Genomic DNA, 13,557 nt, shown 5'->3' on the forward strand with positions numbered 1-13,557 from the left:
AAACTAGAAGAGAGAAGAAATCAGTGAGCCCGGTCTCGGCTTGACGTGGAACTTGGATGAAATGGAACTCCCATTCTGAGTTTTAGCTGTCGCATTCAGCCCAAGAAGCAACTCGCAAGACTCCTCTGAACCACCAGAATAGCACACCTAAGTGACAAACACTATTTGGCCATATAACACAGTAGGTCACCTTCAACAACCCCTCAGTCCTGCTAGGAAGCACCTCTCTGTGAGCTCCACACTTCTCCAGAGCTCCCTCCTGCCTGGCTGCTAGCCATTCCCTTCCTTGTTCTAAGCTTCAACCCCCCCCACCTGCTCACCTATGCCTGCCCTCCCTTTGTGGATTCCCCATTACCTGAAATGCTCCCCCTCTCTCCTCCCTCATGCCTCTCATACACCCAGTATGTGAGGCCTTCCTCTGCCTGAGAAACCCTGCCCATCCACAGTGGGCATCCTGCCCGCTCTTAAACTGCTCTCATAAAAGAGAACCCAGGATAGCTACAGACTTCCCGAGTTAGCCCTTCTTGAGTGTTGTTACTCAGCAGAATTGCTTAGGGTGTGTGTGTGTGTGTGTGTGTGTGTGCACGCTCTCCTCCTAAAAACCAATCAATCATCACAACTTTTCTCTGATAATACCACAACAGAATGTGCTATCTTCTCTAGAAACTTTCAGAAATCTGTCCTCTGAAGGCCCGAGCTCACAGCAGCAGCAGAGCGGGCAGTGGAAGGGCTGGTGGTGTGCGTCTAGCCTCTCTCTCAGAGCTGCAGAACACCAGGACCCAAAGATACGGAAGACAGAGGATGCCAAAGGCGTCAAGGCCCACCATACAGAAGAGCGGCAAGGCGCTTATAGAATAGGTTGCTTTGTTTAGGACTGTTTCTCAGAGCTTTTCATAAGGAAATACCTCAGTATATTAGTGATGTCATAAAAATAGTTAACATGTATTGTTTATCCCAGTTAACTCACAGCTAATCCTTGATCTAGTTCGGCAGAATGACATTTGTAACTGTTCCTCTGTTGTCTTATGGCCAATAGCTACTTTACTGCCGATAATTAGATAATGTAAAGATCATCAAATTAACCCTGTTTGCTTTCACAAGGATTAATTAGGTCAAGATAAGCTCATCAAAAGGGAAAATAATCTAATTACTATCAGCTAAATGATTGATTGCTATGAGGCTAAGTAATGAGGCTGGAATGTCACATCAGAAAAACTCGAATGGGGAGGCACACCCCCCAAAGGCTGCATTTCTCTCTTCAGATCTGTGTGCGAGAGAGACAGCACCTTAGAGAGAACAGGCTTGACAAGAACTCACTAAGCAGCCAAGGATGACTTTGAACTTCTGATCCTCATCCCTGGAGTCATACGCCGCACCACACCTCTGCTTTACTTGGTGATATGAGCCAGGGCTTTGCACACGGTCAGCAAGCACGCTGCCTGAGCACACTCAACCTTCCCCAGACTCTTACAAAATACCTGGGCTGGCAACATCCTCATTTGTCTTAGTTCTTCTTTTCATTTTTACACATTAACTACTGTTGGTTTGGATACTGGGAACTGAGCCCAGGGCTGTGAGGATTCTGAGTGCCTACCACACACACACACACATTCGCCATTACCTGTGAGTGTGAGTGAGGGTTCGTGTACATATGTATGTGAACTCGCGTGTGGACAGAGTGTGCATGTGGAAGCCAAGGATCAAGCCCAGAACCATTCACCTTGTTTTCTAAGAAATGGTCTCTTGCCGACCTGGAACCAGCCCCCTCTAAGTAGAGTAGGCTGGCTAGCCAGGGATGAGCAGGGATAAACCAGCACACCTGGATTTTTTACATTGCTTCTGGGCCCTGAACTCTGTTCCTCATGCTTATGGAGCAGTCACTGCACTGATGGAGCCGATACCAGAGTCTTACTATGTCTTTCAAACCTCCTCTTGTGCTAAAGCCAAGCTGAAACTCATCCCCGGACGGTCTGGCAAGCTATGCCCCAGCCCCAGCGGCTCACCAGCTGGGCCGCTCTGCAGAGCGTGCCGCTCACACTTCCATTCCCCTCTGCCGTTGCCCGTGCACACGCACTGGAGCAGGTTCCCTCGGTTGTCCTTCTTGCTCCACGTTTCTCCAATTCTGTAGGATGTCCGGGTGTCCTGATCGTTGCATCTGTCTGTTTCAGGAAAGAAGCGTTGAGTAGAGAAATCAGCTAGTAACCCGACAAGCAGCCACTCAAACAAAGACAGGAATGTCCCAGGTGAATGCTTGTTAAGTGGTTGTCCTCAGTCTAACACCACGGTGCCCAGGGCTGGCGATACGGATGTTAAAATTCAGACACACAGGCAGGAGGCGGTGGCGCACGCCTTTAATCCCAGCACTCAGGAGGCAGGGGCAGGTGGGTCTCTGTGAGTTCCAGGCCAGCCTGGTCTACATTGTGAGTTCCAGGACTGGCAGGGCTACACAAAAAGCAAGCAAACAAGCAAACAAACAAACAAACAAAAAGAAACCCTGTCTGGAAAAAACAGGATAGATAGATAGATAGATAGATAGATAGATAGATAGATAGATAGATAAAATTCGTATCTGTAGTTTGTTAGATAGATAGATGGATAGATAGATAGATAGATAGATAGATAGATAGATAAAATTCAGATCCATAGTTTATTGCAGTACAGAGCCACTTCTCCACTTGCCAAAAAACTTGCTCAAGTGTCTTTCATTGATTGAAAACAAAAATGTTTAAGACTTTTTTACATTGTTTCTTTGACTGGCATTCTACTATTTACTCCTTCTCAATCTTATTTCCAAACCTTTCTCCTGGTAATTATTGCCTAAGGCTTTTCTTTCAATAGTCAATTCTCTTCACAAGACTAGAAACAATAGAGAGGCAGGCAGTTCTCAAAGGGTCTCTTTCCAACGGCCCCAGGGAAGCCATAAAGTGATAAAAGCATCCCTTTATCTACTTGTTGTGTAAAAACTTTCATTCTTTTGACTAGAAGTTTCTCTTTTCTTGCCCTACTCTAAAACGTGCCTGCGACAAAGCCACTCAGGCCTGTAACCCCAGCACCTGGGAGATAGAGACAGGAGGATAAGGGGTTAAACAAAGTAAGTTCTAGGCCAGCCTGGGCTTCACGAGGACCTGTCTCAAAATACTAATAATAACAACTGTAACATAAAATTCACCAACAAAATGGCCTTTTATCTCATGGTTAAAAGGTCTCTTCTGGAGTTAAGGATACTGTCTCTTCTATTGCTGTAAAAAAAAAAAAGCTGGCCTCAGACATCCTTTTTGTCCCTTCTAAGACCGTCTTGAAGTCTTAACTGCTGCCTCTGTGTTCAAAGTTCCATCTGTTGAATTCCAAGCTAACAGCCTTGGAATTTGCTGAAGCATGAGTTTTAAGATGAATGCAAAATCAAATCTAAATATCTCGAATATGTTCTCTTTATCGAGCCTAAGCTAGTTAATAAAAAAAAAAAAAATACCACCCAAGTTCAAATTCTTTTGCTAAAGAAAAATAAAACATGGAAAATAATCAAATATTTTCCCAAAAACTTATTGGCTCACGAGACCTTCTGCATTTAAAAATGTGGTGCCAGGACCTTTGTGACAATATTTTAGCCTGAGATAAACCAGGCATCTAGCTCTGGACCACTGAGATGGCCACCAAGCTTGACAACCTGAGGTACTAGACCCCGCCTAGTAGAGAGAATCAACGCTTACAAACTGCCCTTTGACCTCCACATGGCACACTGTGGCGTGTGCGCCTCCCATCTCCACACACAAAATAAACACATTTAGAAAGAAATCTATACCTCAAACTCTTACCTATCATTTAAGGCTTTTCTGATAGCAAGCTGAGAAGTTTCTCAAGCAAAACCCATCTGTTCGATGAAATTTTACAGGCACTTTGTGTATACGGTGGTTTAAGGGAGGGAAATACGAAGAACTGGACAATAAGCCCAGACTTCAACGAACACTTAGGAGGTCAGAGATGAAGGTTTGTATGCATTTAATCACTTACAAAGCACAGCATTAGGAGTTTCAACAAAGATACTGAAAATAGTGCTGGGGTTGTTCAGGTCTGACAAACACTGTTAGCCGGGGTCTTGGCAGAAAGCACCAACCACTAAAGACACCTTCCTTTGATCTCCATTCTCATGTGTGTAGGTTTGCCTGAATCAAATCCTGAGTCAATGGTTGATTTTGTGTGTGTGTGTGTGTGTGTGTGTGTGTATGTGTGTCCTGACTCAGTAATACCTAAGTCACAAAGAAGTCAGACCCTTAATACTTACATTGTAGTGTAAGTTCAAGGATCGGTTATAATTTAACTGTCTGCTTGCCCAGATGAACACACAGAAATTGATTCCACTGAACACTTCTCATTTTCGCTAGGTTTTTGTTTTGTAAATAAACCTTATTTAAACTTCAAACATAGAAGGAATTTTGGACTTTTAGAGCCTTTTATTTTCATGTCAACAGCTCCGCCATGTCAAAGGATCTGTTTACATGCTACTTTACGGATTTAATTGTCCTTACTACTTAAATAAATATCTCAGTGATAATCTCCAGGTCTAATAAGGCCCATTCAACATCAGAGGAAACCCTAAGGCTCTTTTTACTAGCTGACTGTCTAAGACAGTATTGAACTGAAAACTGCTTTTTCTGAAAAGACAGAGTGTTAGTTATACATTTTTTCTGGACATCCTATGACAACTTCAAGTTGCCAAAGCATTACACAGCATTACAACTCTCTCTAGGAATCCAGAAGCAACAGCAGGCTGCGTTTTCAACAGAAACGAGCTTAAAACAAACAAGCAAACAAGTAAAAAAACCACCTACTTCTGGAGGTACAGGTGATGCGCCCATTGCCTTCGCCCAGACACGTACAGTCCACCATCATCCAGCCTTGGTAGGGCTTTTCCCAGGTCTCCCCAACGACGTAGGAAGTCCCAGCAGCATGATCAAAACATTTCTCAGCTGTAGGAGAAATTGGAAAACAGAAAGAGGGAAAAAAAAAGCTATTTAAAATTATAGTGACTCCCTGTAATTTAAAGTGTAGCATGTAAGCAAAAATTCAGCCACATTTTTTTTTAAGTGGCACTCTGTTCAGAAAAAGGCACGCCCTGCAGCTATGCACATAGCAAGTAGCCAAAGCAGGGGGAAGGCCCAGGCAGGCTGGCAGGCAAATTCTGTTCTAACGATTACACAGACGGCATTTTCTGCCAGTCCCAAACATCCCACTGCTATTTCAAGTGGAAAGAATCAATGTATGTACTCTGTGGGAGAGAGGACCCTATGCAAAATCACAATCTTTTTTTTTTATTATTATTTTCTTTATTTGATTAACGCAGTACTCGGAATTGAACCCAGGACCTTACGTTTGCTTCGAAAAGTGCTCTATCGCTGAGCTGTGAGTGTCCCTAAACCAAACCAATCTGAATTATGGGCAACTTAAATAGAATGAGAGGAAAGCTATTTACATTTCAGATTTCTGTAAACGCAAAGACAAAACGAATCTGAAAAACAATAACACTGATTTGGAGAAGTAGGATATAGAACCAAAAACTTATGGATTCACTGAGTACAACTGAGGCTGAACCTACCAACCAACCAACAATAACAAAAAAACAAAAACAAAAACAAAAAAAAACACCTTAAAGTTCATTTTAGAAGAAATTACCCAGGGGTGACCAGAGCCACACGCCATTTTGTGCTTTAGTCCACTGCATTCCAAAAAGAAATATGTCAAAAAGTGTCATTTTTCCCCGGTTTTACATAGCATGTCTCCACCAAGGAGATAGCTTTAGATATAAACAAAAGAAACATCTTAACTCCATAGGATTTCTCTATGGTTCATACATCACGATCTGATTTCGTTAAGCCGGGGGATCATCACGTTTCACTAAATTTTACGTTGTAATTTAGACATCGTGCCCAGTGAGTTGGGATCCACACATTACAGCTCCGAATCTCCCTTTCGGAACAATCGCCCCTCCCGGCTGCTTACCTATCGGTTTGCAGGTCCATTCTCCTTTCCCGTTTCCCAGACACAGACACTCTAACATGTAGCCCCCAGTCTCGTGAGGTCTCCTCCACTTGTCCCCAATCTTGTAGGACTGGCCCCCTTCATGGCAGCGATCTGTTAGGTAAGAGGCAAATGTTAGTAGAAAGTGGTACAGAGGATTAAGTAAAGGGGTGGGTGGTGAACTTGTTTGGGCCAAAATGAGACCCCTAACTCTGAGAACAACTTTCCTGTCAAAAAAAAAGCAGAAGGCTAACAACATAACTGCTCGCTTTGGGTCAATTGTTAAAGCACAAAGGGAAAGGCCACGGAGAAATCTGAATGACAGGGGTTCATAAATAATGGCTCCCCAGAGAGAGCTCAGATAATTTGTTCCCAAGTCACAAAAGAGCTGGGAGGAATGGCCTCCCATGTAGCAAGCTGAGCTACATAGGCATAGCATTCCAATTTCCTGAGGTAGGGAGAGCCAGCAGCTCATTCTAGGATGGAAACACCATTCTAGTGGACAAGCATACAGACTCGTGAATGTGGAAACCCTGATGCCTTCTTAGACTGTTAAAGCCAATGTCTGAATTGTATGCACGGTTAAAAGCACTGTGTGCCATTGACTCTTGGGCCCTGCCCAGAAGCTTGGAAAAACCCTAACATTAAGTGTTGGAAATATTGGTTGGGTCCACTCAGAAGGGACTAACTGGTTCTTTTGGACAGAGAACTTATATTTAAAAGCTAGTTTTTTTTTTTTTTTCTTTAAAGAAAGCTTTATTAATAGAAAGTACTGGCAACCCAGTGAGTCATACTAGAAAGATTGCCTTAGCAACAGAGTTTGTAAGAGTCAGCCCGGCAGCCCAAGTTCCTTGGACATACACGGTGCTCATCATTCTATGTTATATTTGAAAACGGCAAGACCTTCCCCCTCAGTCTAACCTATTCATCAAAAAGAAACAGAACACATGACAAAGAACAAAAACGAGGCTGCCTCATCGCTGCAGATTATCATATGATCCATCTGGCTTGAAGATGCCCTAGTAATTTAAAATAGGTAGGTCCCTTAGGCACACCTTACCCAAAAGAACCAAGAGATCTTCCACTGTATAAACATACACACACAGAGGAAGAAAGAGAGAGAGAGATTCCACCTGTACTCAGATCATTTTCCGGAAGTACAAGAACTAGGTGATCACCCGAATGGATATGCTCATTGAAGTAAATCCCTACATAAGAAATATTCAGACACGGACAGCAGAAAATGGCAGGAACGGGACAGAGGACATGGCAGGCCCATGTACACGTGACCCCATCACATTACAGAACGCCTTTCTTACTTGCAATGGTGCAGCTGATCCTCCCTCGGCCCGCCCCGATGCAGGTACAGTCCCAGATCATGGAATCTTTCGGTCGCTCGTAAGTGTCGCCCACTTTGTAAGTGTTCCCAGTGTATTTGTCGAAGCAAGTCTCTTCAGCTGTGGAGAGGAGAGAGAGCGCGTGAGCCCCTCTCATCCCTCAAGAACACCCCTTCCCTTCCAGTCTACACGTAGTGGGGCTACTTGGAACTGAACCGAGACTTCCAAATTTAATGAAACCACAGTTCTTGACCTTTGGCAAGCTCTCCCATTGTTCTCTGATTTATAATGTAAAGAACTCTCAGGAAGGAGCCACACCCTGTGACCAGCTGAGCTGTGAAGGAAAAGATCTCAAACTCCCGGTCTCAAGCCAGGGAAATCAATTCAAGGGCTGCAGGGGGATGCAAACAGTTTGAACGTGGCCTGCCTCCCAGCAGGCGCTGGCCTTTGTCAGCCTTACTGAAATATTTCCCCTGTAGCCTCCCCTCAGCAGGCTCTCTGAAGGAACTGCTGTAATTCACGAGAAACATATCAAGGGGCTTCAAAGTCTCAGAAGTGGTGGCGTTTTTTTTTTTTTTTTTTTTTTTATTGAACTGCAACTAACAAATCATTTTACAACACAGCACTTCAAAGCAGTTTTGGGCCCATAATTCGAGAGCCAAAGATCTGAGATAACTTTCTAATAAATTAAACTTTTATAAGCAAACTTTTATAAGTTTGCTTTTTGAAGGGAGACATGCAAAAACCTTTCCTTTTCTAATCAAAATCTCTGAGAGAATAGAAAGAAGGCTTTGGAATCTTGTGCGGATTACATTTGTTTTAGAGGTAAGAGGAGCATGTGCAAAGCCAATATAAGCAGTTTTACGAAGAAGGAATCACAGGCAATTAATTCTAGCAAGGGGAAAAGGCAAGTGTGTTTTTATTTAAAGCTAACTAACACTCCAGCATCCTTTCTGCTAGTGACCACCGGACTGCCTTCCACTCACGTTCAGGTTTGCTCTCGCAGTTAAACCCTCGGCTTCCTCCGTAGCAGGTACAAACCAAGGCATTGCCCAGGTAGGTCCGTTCCCACTGCTGGTTTATCTGGTAGTGCTTCCCATTGTCAAAGCAACCAGCTGTGAAGAATTGAAGGGAAAAGTCACCACAGTTTCATCCCTCCTCCTTTTTCCCCCTATAAAGTCACTGAATTTTGCCAACTGACGTGGTCTGAACAAACACAGAATCTCTTACAAGATTCCACTAAAATACAGACATGGAAACTAGCTATCCAAAGTCTTTAGCATTATTTATGTAGGTGGATATTTAGGTGTTTTTTTTTTTTTTCTTATCTTTTTAACTTGGCTAAAAGTTATACAATGATGTCATGTCCATCTGGTCAGGGGAACTACATCAGCGGAGTTGAAACATTCTAAGAGGCGAATAATAGAGATTACTATTAAAACATGTGAGGACCGTCAATACTTTTTTTTTTTTTTTGAGACAGGGTTTCTCTGTATAGCCTTGGCTGTTCTGAACTCGCTTTGTAGATCAGGCTGGCCTCGAACCCAGAGATCGGCCTGCCTCTGCCTCCCTGAGTGCTGAAGTTACAGGTCCGCGCCACCACGCCCGGTTTGCCTTCAATACTCTTAAGGACAAAAAAAAAATTAAGGCCAGGAAGAAAAAAGTTGGGTGTCCTGCTGTAACCGCAGAGTAGAAACTGAGGCAGAAGAATTGCTCCAAGTTGAACACAGGCCTGGGCTAGCGAGGAGACTATCAGGCTAACTTAGACGACAGTGTAAGCCCAGCTCAAAAAAAAAAAAAAAAAAAAAAGGAGGAGGGGGAACTTTTAAGTTATTCTCTAGCCCAACGTAAAGAGTGTGCCTCTGAAAAACTGGAAGAGAAATTCCAATACTTATGCTTGGTGGAGAATCCAAAGCACTGAGCCAATCACATTTCTTCCAAGTTGGTAAGCCACTACCTATTTAGATATTTTTATTTCATCCTCATTTGATATATATATATATATATATATATATATATATATATATACACACATACACACAACTATTTAGTAATAAAGAAAATGAGGCTCAAGGGGACCACGCTAACCTCAGATGTAAAATTTATAAATTCGTGTCACTTTTCTCTTTCACCACAAGTTTTTGGTTCCTGGAAGGGCGCTCTGAAGCTGTAGAGTTGGTTAGTGGACTTGGGAGGACGTAAGGTCCCGGCCTCCAATGCAGGATCTTCTCCTGAGCCCTTCGCTCCCAGCCAGCCTGTCCAAACCTCAGCCTTTTGTGTCCACAGCTGGTTTCCCTCGGGAAAGCGCGCACTCAACGCACGCTCGCACGGCCACGCACGCACGCGCGCAAAAACTTCAGCCCCAACTTCAGCCGGCGCCCAGGACGGACCCCATCCCTGCCGCCGGCCGGGCTCAGCCAGACCGTGGGTACTCACGCTTGCTTTGACTGACAGCCACCGGGGACTGAGGCTGCACGATCTGCTGAGCCTGCCTCTTGCTCTTCCCGGTTTGGGTGCAGCGCACCGACGTCCCCAGGCACAGGACGGCCAGCAGCAGCAGCCGCCCTGGTCCGGGACCCCTGAGCATCTTGAGTGGACGGGAGGAGAGTCGCCCTCCCCAGGCAAGTGGCCACCAAGCGAGGTTCCCCTCGCAGCCTGCGGAAAAAGTCCTGCAAGGAGACGGGGCGAACGGAACGGACGGAGGAGAGCAGGAGGACGGGAGAGGACCAGAAGTTGTGGCGCCCGGAGCTCCCTCTCCAACCCCCTGTGCAGCACAGCGGGTGCGGGCGGCTGAGCCCCTGGAGCCCGGGCTTATATGGGACAGTCCCCTCCCGCCCCCCACGAGGCCCAGCGCGCCAGCGGGGAGGGACCCGTCCTCCTCCCCCCGCCCCTGCTGCCGCCGCAGCCGCCGCCGACCGCTCGCCGATTGGCCCAGAGTCCGGGTGACGTCACGGGGTACGGTGGGTTCGCCCCGAACAAAAGAGATGCTGATCTCCCGCCAGGTCTGGGGCTGGAGAACTTTTTTTTTTCCCTTTGGTTTCCTTTGCGGTCGTCAAACTTTTTGGAGGAGGGTTGGGGGTAGGGATGGGAAAAGGACTGTAAAGTGAGGTCGACCCGGAGGAAAGGGAGGGAGGGGCAGGCCTGGGGGGGGAGAAGCAAGGCTTCTCTTTTTTTTTTTTTTTTCTTTTTTTTTTTAATTGGTGGCTGTGGCGGTGTCTGAGAACATTGCGTCACCCCTGAGAAAAGTCTGTGCTCCCCGGAGTGTCTTTTTTTTTTTTTTTTTTTTTTTTTTTTTTTGTGGGGAGCAAAGAAGTCGTAAAGCGACCACCACCTCGTCGCTGTAAGAATCCAGACTTCACTTTCGCAGCCCCAGGGCGGGGCTGCTTCTTTCCGGTGCTTTTCCTGGGGTCTCCTGGGCGCCTCCTGGGGTTCCGGTTCTTTGCCTTGAGAGGTTGGGCTCGGGCTCCTTTCCTCCACGCGGTACTTACCTGGTTTCGAGGAAAAGCCAGCTAGGAGAGGGTGAGCGCCTGGCAAAGGTGACCCTGAGCCTCTACAATCCCTGGGAGTTCCGCTCGGCGCCCTGCAGGTTCGGGGCAAACTCCCAGGACCAAGTTTCCCTGCAGAGGATGAAGCAACAGTTTCTTTTCTAAGTCGTGAAGCAAAAGTTTTCCTTTCCTGGGAGCGGAGTGCCCGTTTCCTTTAGGAGGGCAGCGGTGAACGGCTTGAGATGCGGGAAAGTTGAGCTGCCCTGTGAAGGGGGGAGGGGGGGAACCTTTCCTCCCAACCCACGTTCTCAGGGCCATTTGCGCTCAAAGCAGAGACCTAGGTGGCCCTCGGTGAGAGACCTAGGGAGGAGGTGGGCAGACTTCAGGGCTATGGCAGAATTCCCCTCCCCAGCCCCTCCCCGGCCTCCAGATTTTAATACTTCAGTTGTCATTTGCTCCAAGAATGTACAGAGTTCCATCGAAAGTTTCTCCGGACTTTGTACACAGTTGAGGTTGGAAAGGGGATGGGGACGTCTCCCTGCAGCCGGCAGCTCTAAACGTCGGCTCTCCCCTTCCCCTCCCCCCAGCCCCCTTTGTTTTTTCAGTCACACCCAAGCACAGTTGCTTTTGAAGGGCTTCAAGACGAGAAGTCCACCGTTTTCAAAGCAGCAGGTCTGCACCCACCCTTGGCTCTCTCCTTTCGGTTAGGCGCGAGGTCTCTTTGGCTTTGAGGACGCATTTAAGCGACCAGCAAAATATGTTGTTTGTACCAGGTTCTTGTTTTCGCCAAAAGCTTCGCCTTCTGTGACTGCCTTGAGGATAATTTGAACTGTGTGCCTTATAAAAATCCCCAACACATGAAAGACGCAAAACTAACATTTATTTTTATTGATGTAAAGACCTAAAAACAAAAAACCACAGCGAGGACCAGTTTCTTATAAGTGGTGTAAAATAACGCCCGGGAATCTTGGTGACCAACACTCGGAGTTGAAGGGGTGCCATGCATTGCCCCAAATTTAGAATCCGGTCTGGGTTAGCTTTTTTGGAATTTCTCATCATCCCTTGACAAAACAGTTTTCTCTTTCAAATACACAAGGGCTCCTTGTAAAACAGTGAACTTCTGGGAAGCGCTCTCTCCAGGGGCGGCGGGGAAGGATACCTGAAAACCAGGAGGCTTGCAAGATAAACCTGAAGGGAAAGGCTTTCTGCAAATATGGTAGATTCTGGAGGAAGGAAATAAGCGGTTAGAAAAGAATTTCATCACGAAAATATGACAGTTTGGTATATTTACTCAAAATACTTCGGAATAATATATGCTTTTCAGGGAACCCACTTGACATGTCAGAAGAAAGTTTTCTCTTTCAGCCCAGTAAGAAGTGTCTCTGGTGACCCACAAGCAAAAATATTTGATTGAATTTTATAGGAATGCTTAGGACTTCACCCGTTTACTTGAAAGTTGTGTTCTATTTTTAATTTTGGACATGGAGACATTTTCTTACTGAAGGTAAATCGGCCTTGCTACAGTATCCTTTCAAGATCAAAATCTCTTCCAACTTCTTTTTCTCTAAATCAGATTAAAGATTTGTTATTTATACAGCATTCTGCCTGTGCACCAGAAGAGGGCACCAGATCTCACAGTGATGGTTGTGAGCCACTACGTGGTTGCTGGGAACTGAACTCCAGAGCTTTGGAAGAACAGCCAGCGTTCTTAACCTCTGAGCCACGTCTCCAGGCGGAGACAGTTAAATATTAAAGACTTCCGGCACTGCGGGGAGGGAACTGGGAAAATGGCTCCACAGTTAAGAGCACTGGCTATTTTCCAGAGGGCCCATATGACCATGGCCACTCACGAGGATGTCCCTCTAATTCCAGGGAATCAGTGGAAATTATACCTCATGAAGTATTGGGGAGGTTGTTTTGTTTGTTTTGTTCTTGGTTGTTTTGTTTACTGTTTGCAGTACTTTTAGCATTTCCTGATTTTATTTCTAATCCCTAATCCTAAATTGCAACAATGTCCACAAAACATCCTCATTTCTTAGTTTTTCTGGAGGGAGTTTGGCCTGAATTTATGTGGGGACTCTCCTTCCCCATCAGTAGCTTCTTAGGGCACTAGCAGTTTGTATGTGATGGCACAGATGTGGCCAAGAGACAACCAGCCATGAAGGGTTGTGCCTTGATTCCTCCTGGAATTACTGTGGTGACAGAATTTTCCCAGTGTTTCTTACAATTTTCGCTAAGAAAAAGGGAGCACATGCATTTGTGAGGGACATTCCTCAGATGGTTTGCTGTTGCGGGGAAATGACTAAGGGCATGTGTAGTGTAAAGCTGAATTAGATTGACTACTTTTCAGTTGAAGATCGGAGATGGACCTGGATGAAGAACCAAGGTGATTTATTAGACCCATTCATCCAGAATTGAAATTAAAACAACTTACCGGATAAATTGTGAGAGCAAGTTTTTACTTTCCAAGTGAAAACGAGGGTTTGTTTAAGACTAATAAACATTATAGGCAAAATCCCTACTGACCAAATTGCTTGCCTACTGGGGGAGGGTAATTGCTGATAGACTACCCAGACTTCAAAGTAGACAATTGGGTGACAGTGGCTGGTTGTTTTTTGTTTGTTTATTTGTTTGTTTGTTTTTAATCTTTGGCCTTTATCCTTCTAGTAGTCTCTCAGTCCTGCCTTTGCCTGGGTGACCTTGAAACTTTCAGCCTCCAGATC

At 45.4% G+C, this 13,557-nt stretch overlaps 1 protein-coding gene across 12 annotated transcripts in view; it reads right to left on the bottom strand.

The window, feature by feature from the left end:
• Fn1 (fibronectin 1) overlaps window positions 1-10,199 on the bottom strand; it is a 68,615-nt gene extending 58,416 nt beyond the window's left edge. For 7 of the 12 annotated variants that reach the window (XM_021651563.2, XM_021651559.2, XM_021651558.2 and 4 more), the window contains exons 1-6: window positions 9,786-10,199; window positions 8,336-8,464; window positions 7,332-7,469; window positions 5,995-6,126; window positions 4,827-4,964; window positions 2,004-2,159 (exon numbers count right to left, since the gene is read on the bottom strand). In XM_021651563.2, the coding sequence (XP_021507238.1) occupies window positions 2,004-2,159; window positions 4,827-4,964; window positions 5,995-6,126; window positions 7,332-7,469; window positions 8,336-8,464; window positions 9,786-9,936 (844 nt within the window). In that variant the 5' untranslated portion in view covers window positions 9,937-10,199. The remainder of the gene's footprint in view (window positions 1-2,003; window positions 2,160-4,826; window positions 4,965-5,994; window positions 6,127-7,331; window positions 7,470-8,335; window positions 8,465-9,785) is intronic. The other 5 variants (XM_021651561.2, XM_060368594.1, XM_021651557.2 and 2 more) reach the window with 2 other exon arrangements.
• Between the last annotated feature and the right edge of the window lie 3,358 nt (window positions 10,200-13,557).

Source organism: Meriones unguiculatus, chromosome 15 (genome assembly GCF_030254825.1).
Source record: "Meriones unguiculatus strain TT.TT164.6M chromosome 15, Bangor_MerUng_6.1, whole genome shotgun sequence".
NCBI classification, from domain to species: Eukaryota; Metazoa; Chordata; class Mammalia; order Rodentia; family Muridae; genus Meriones; species Meriones unguiculatus.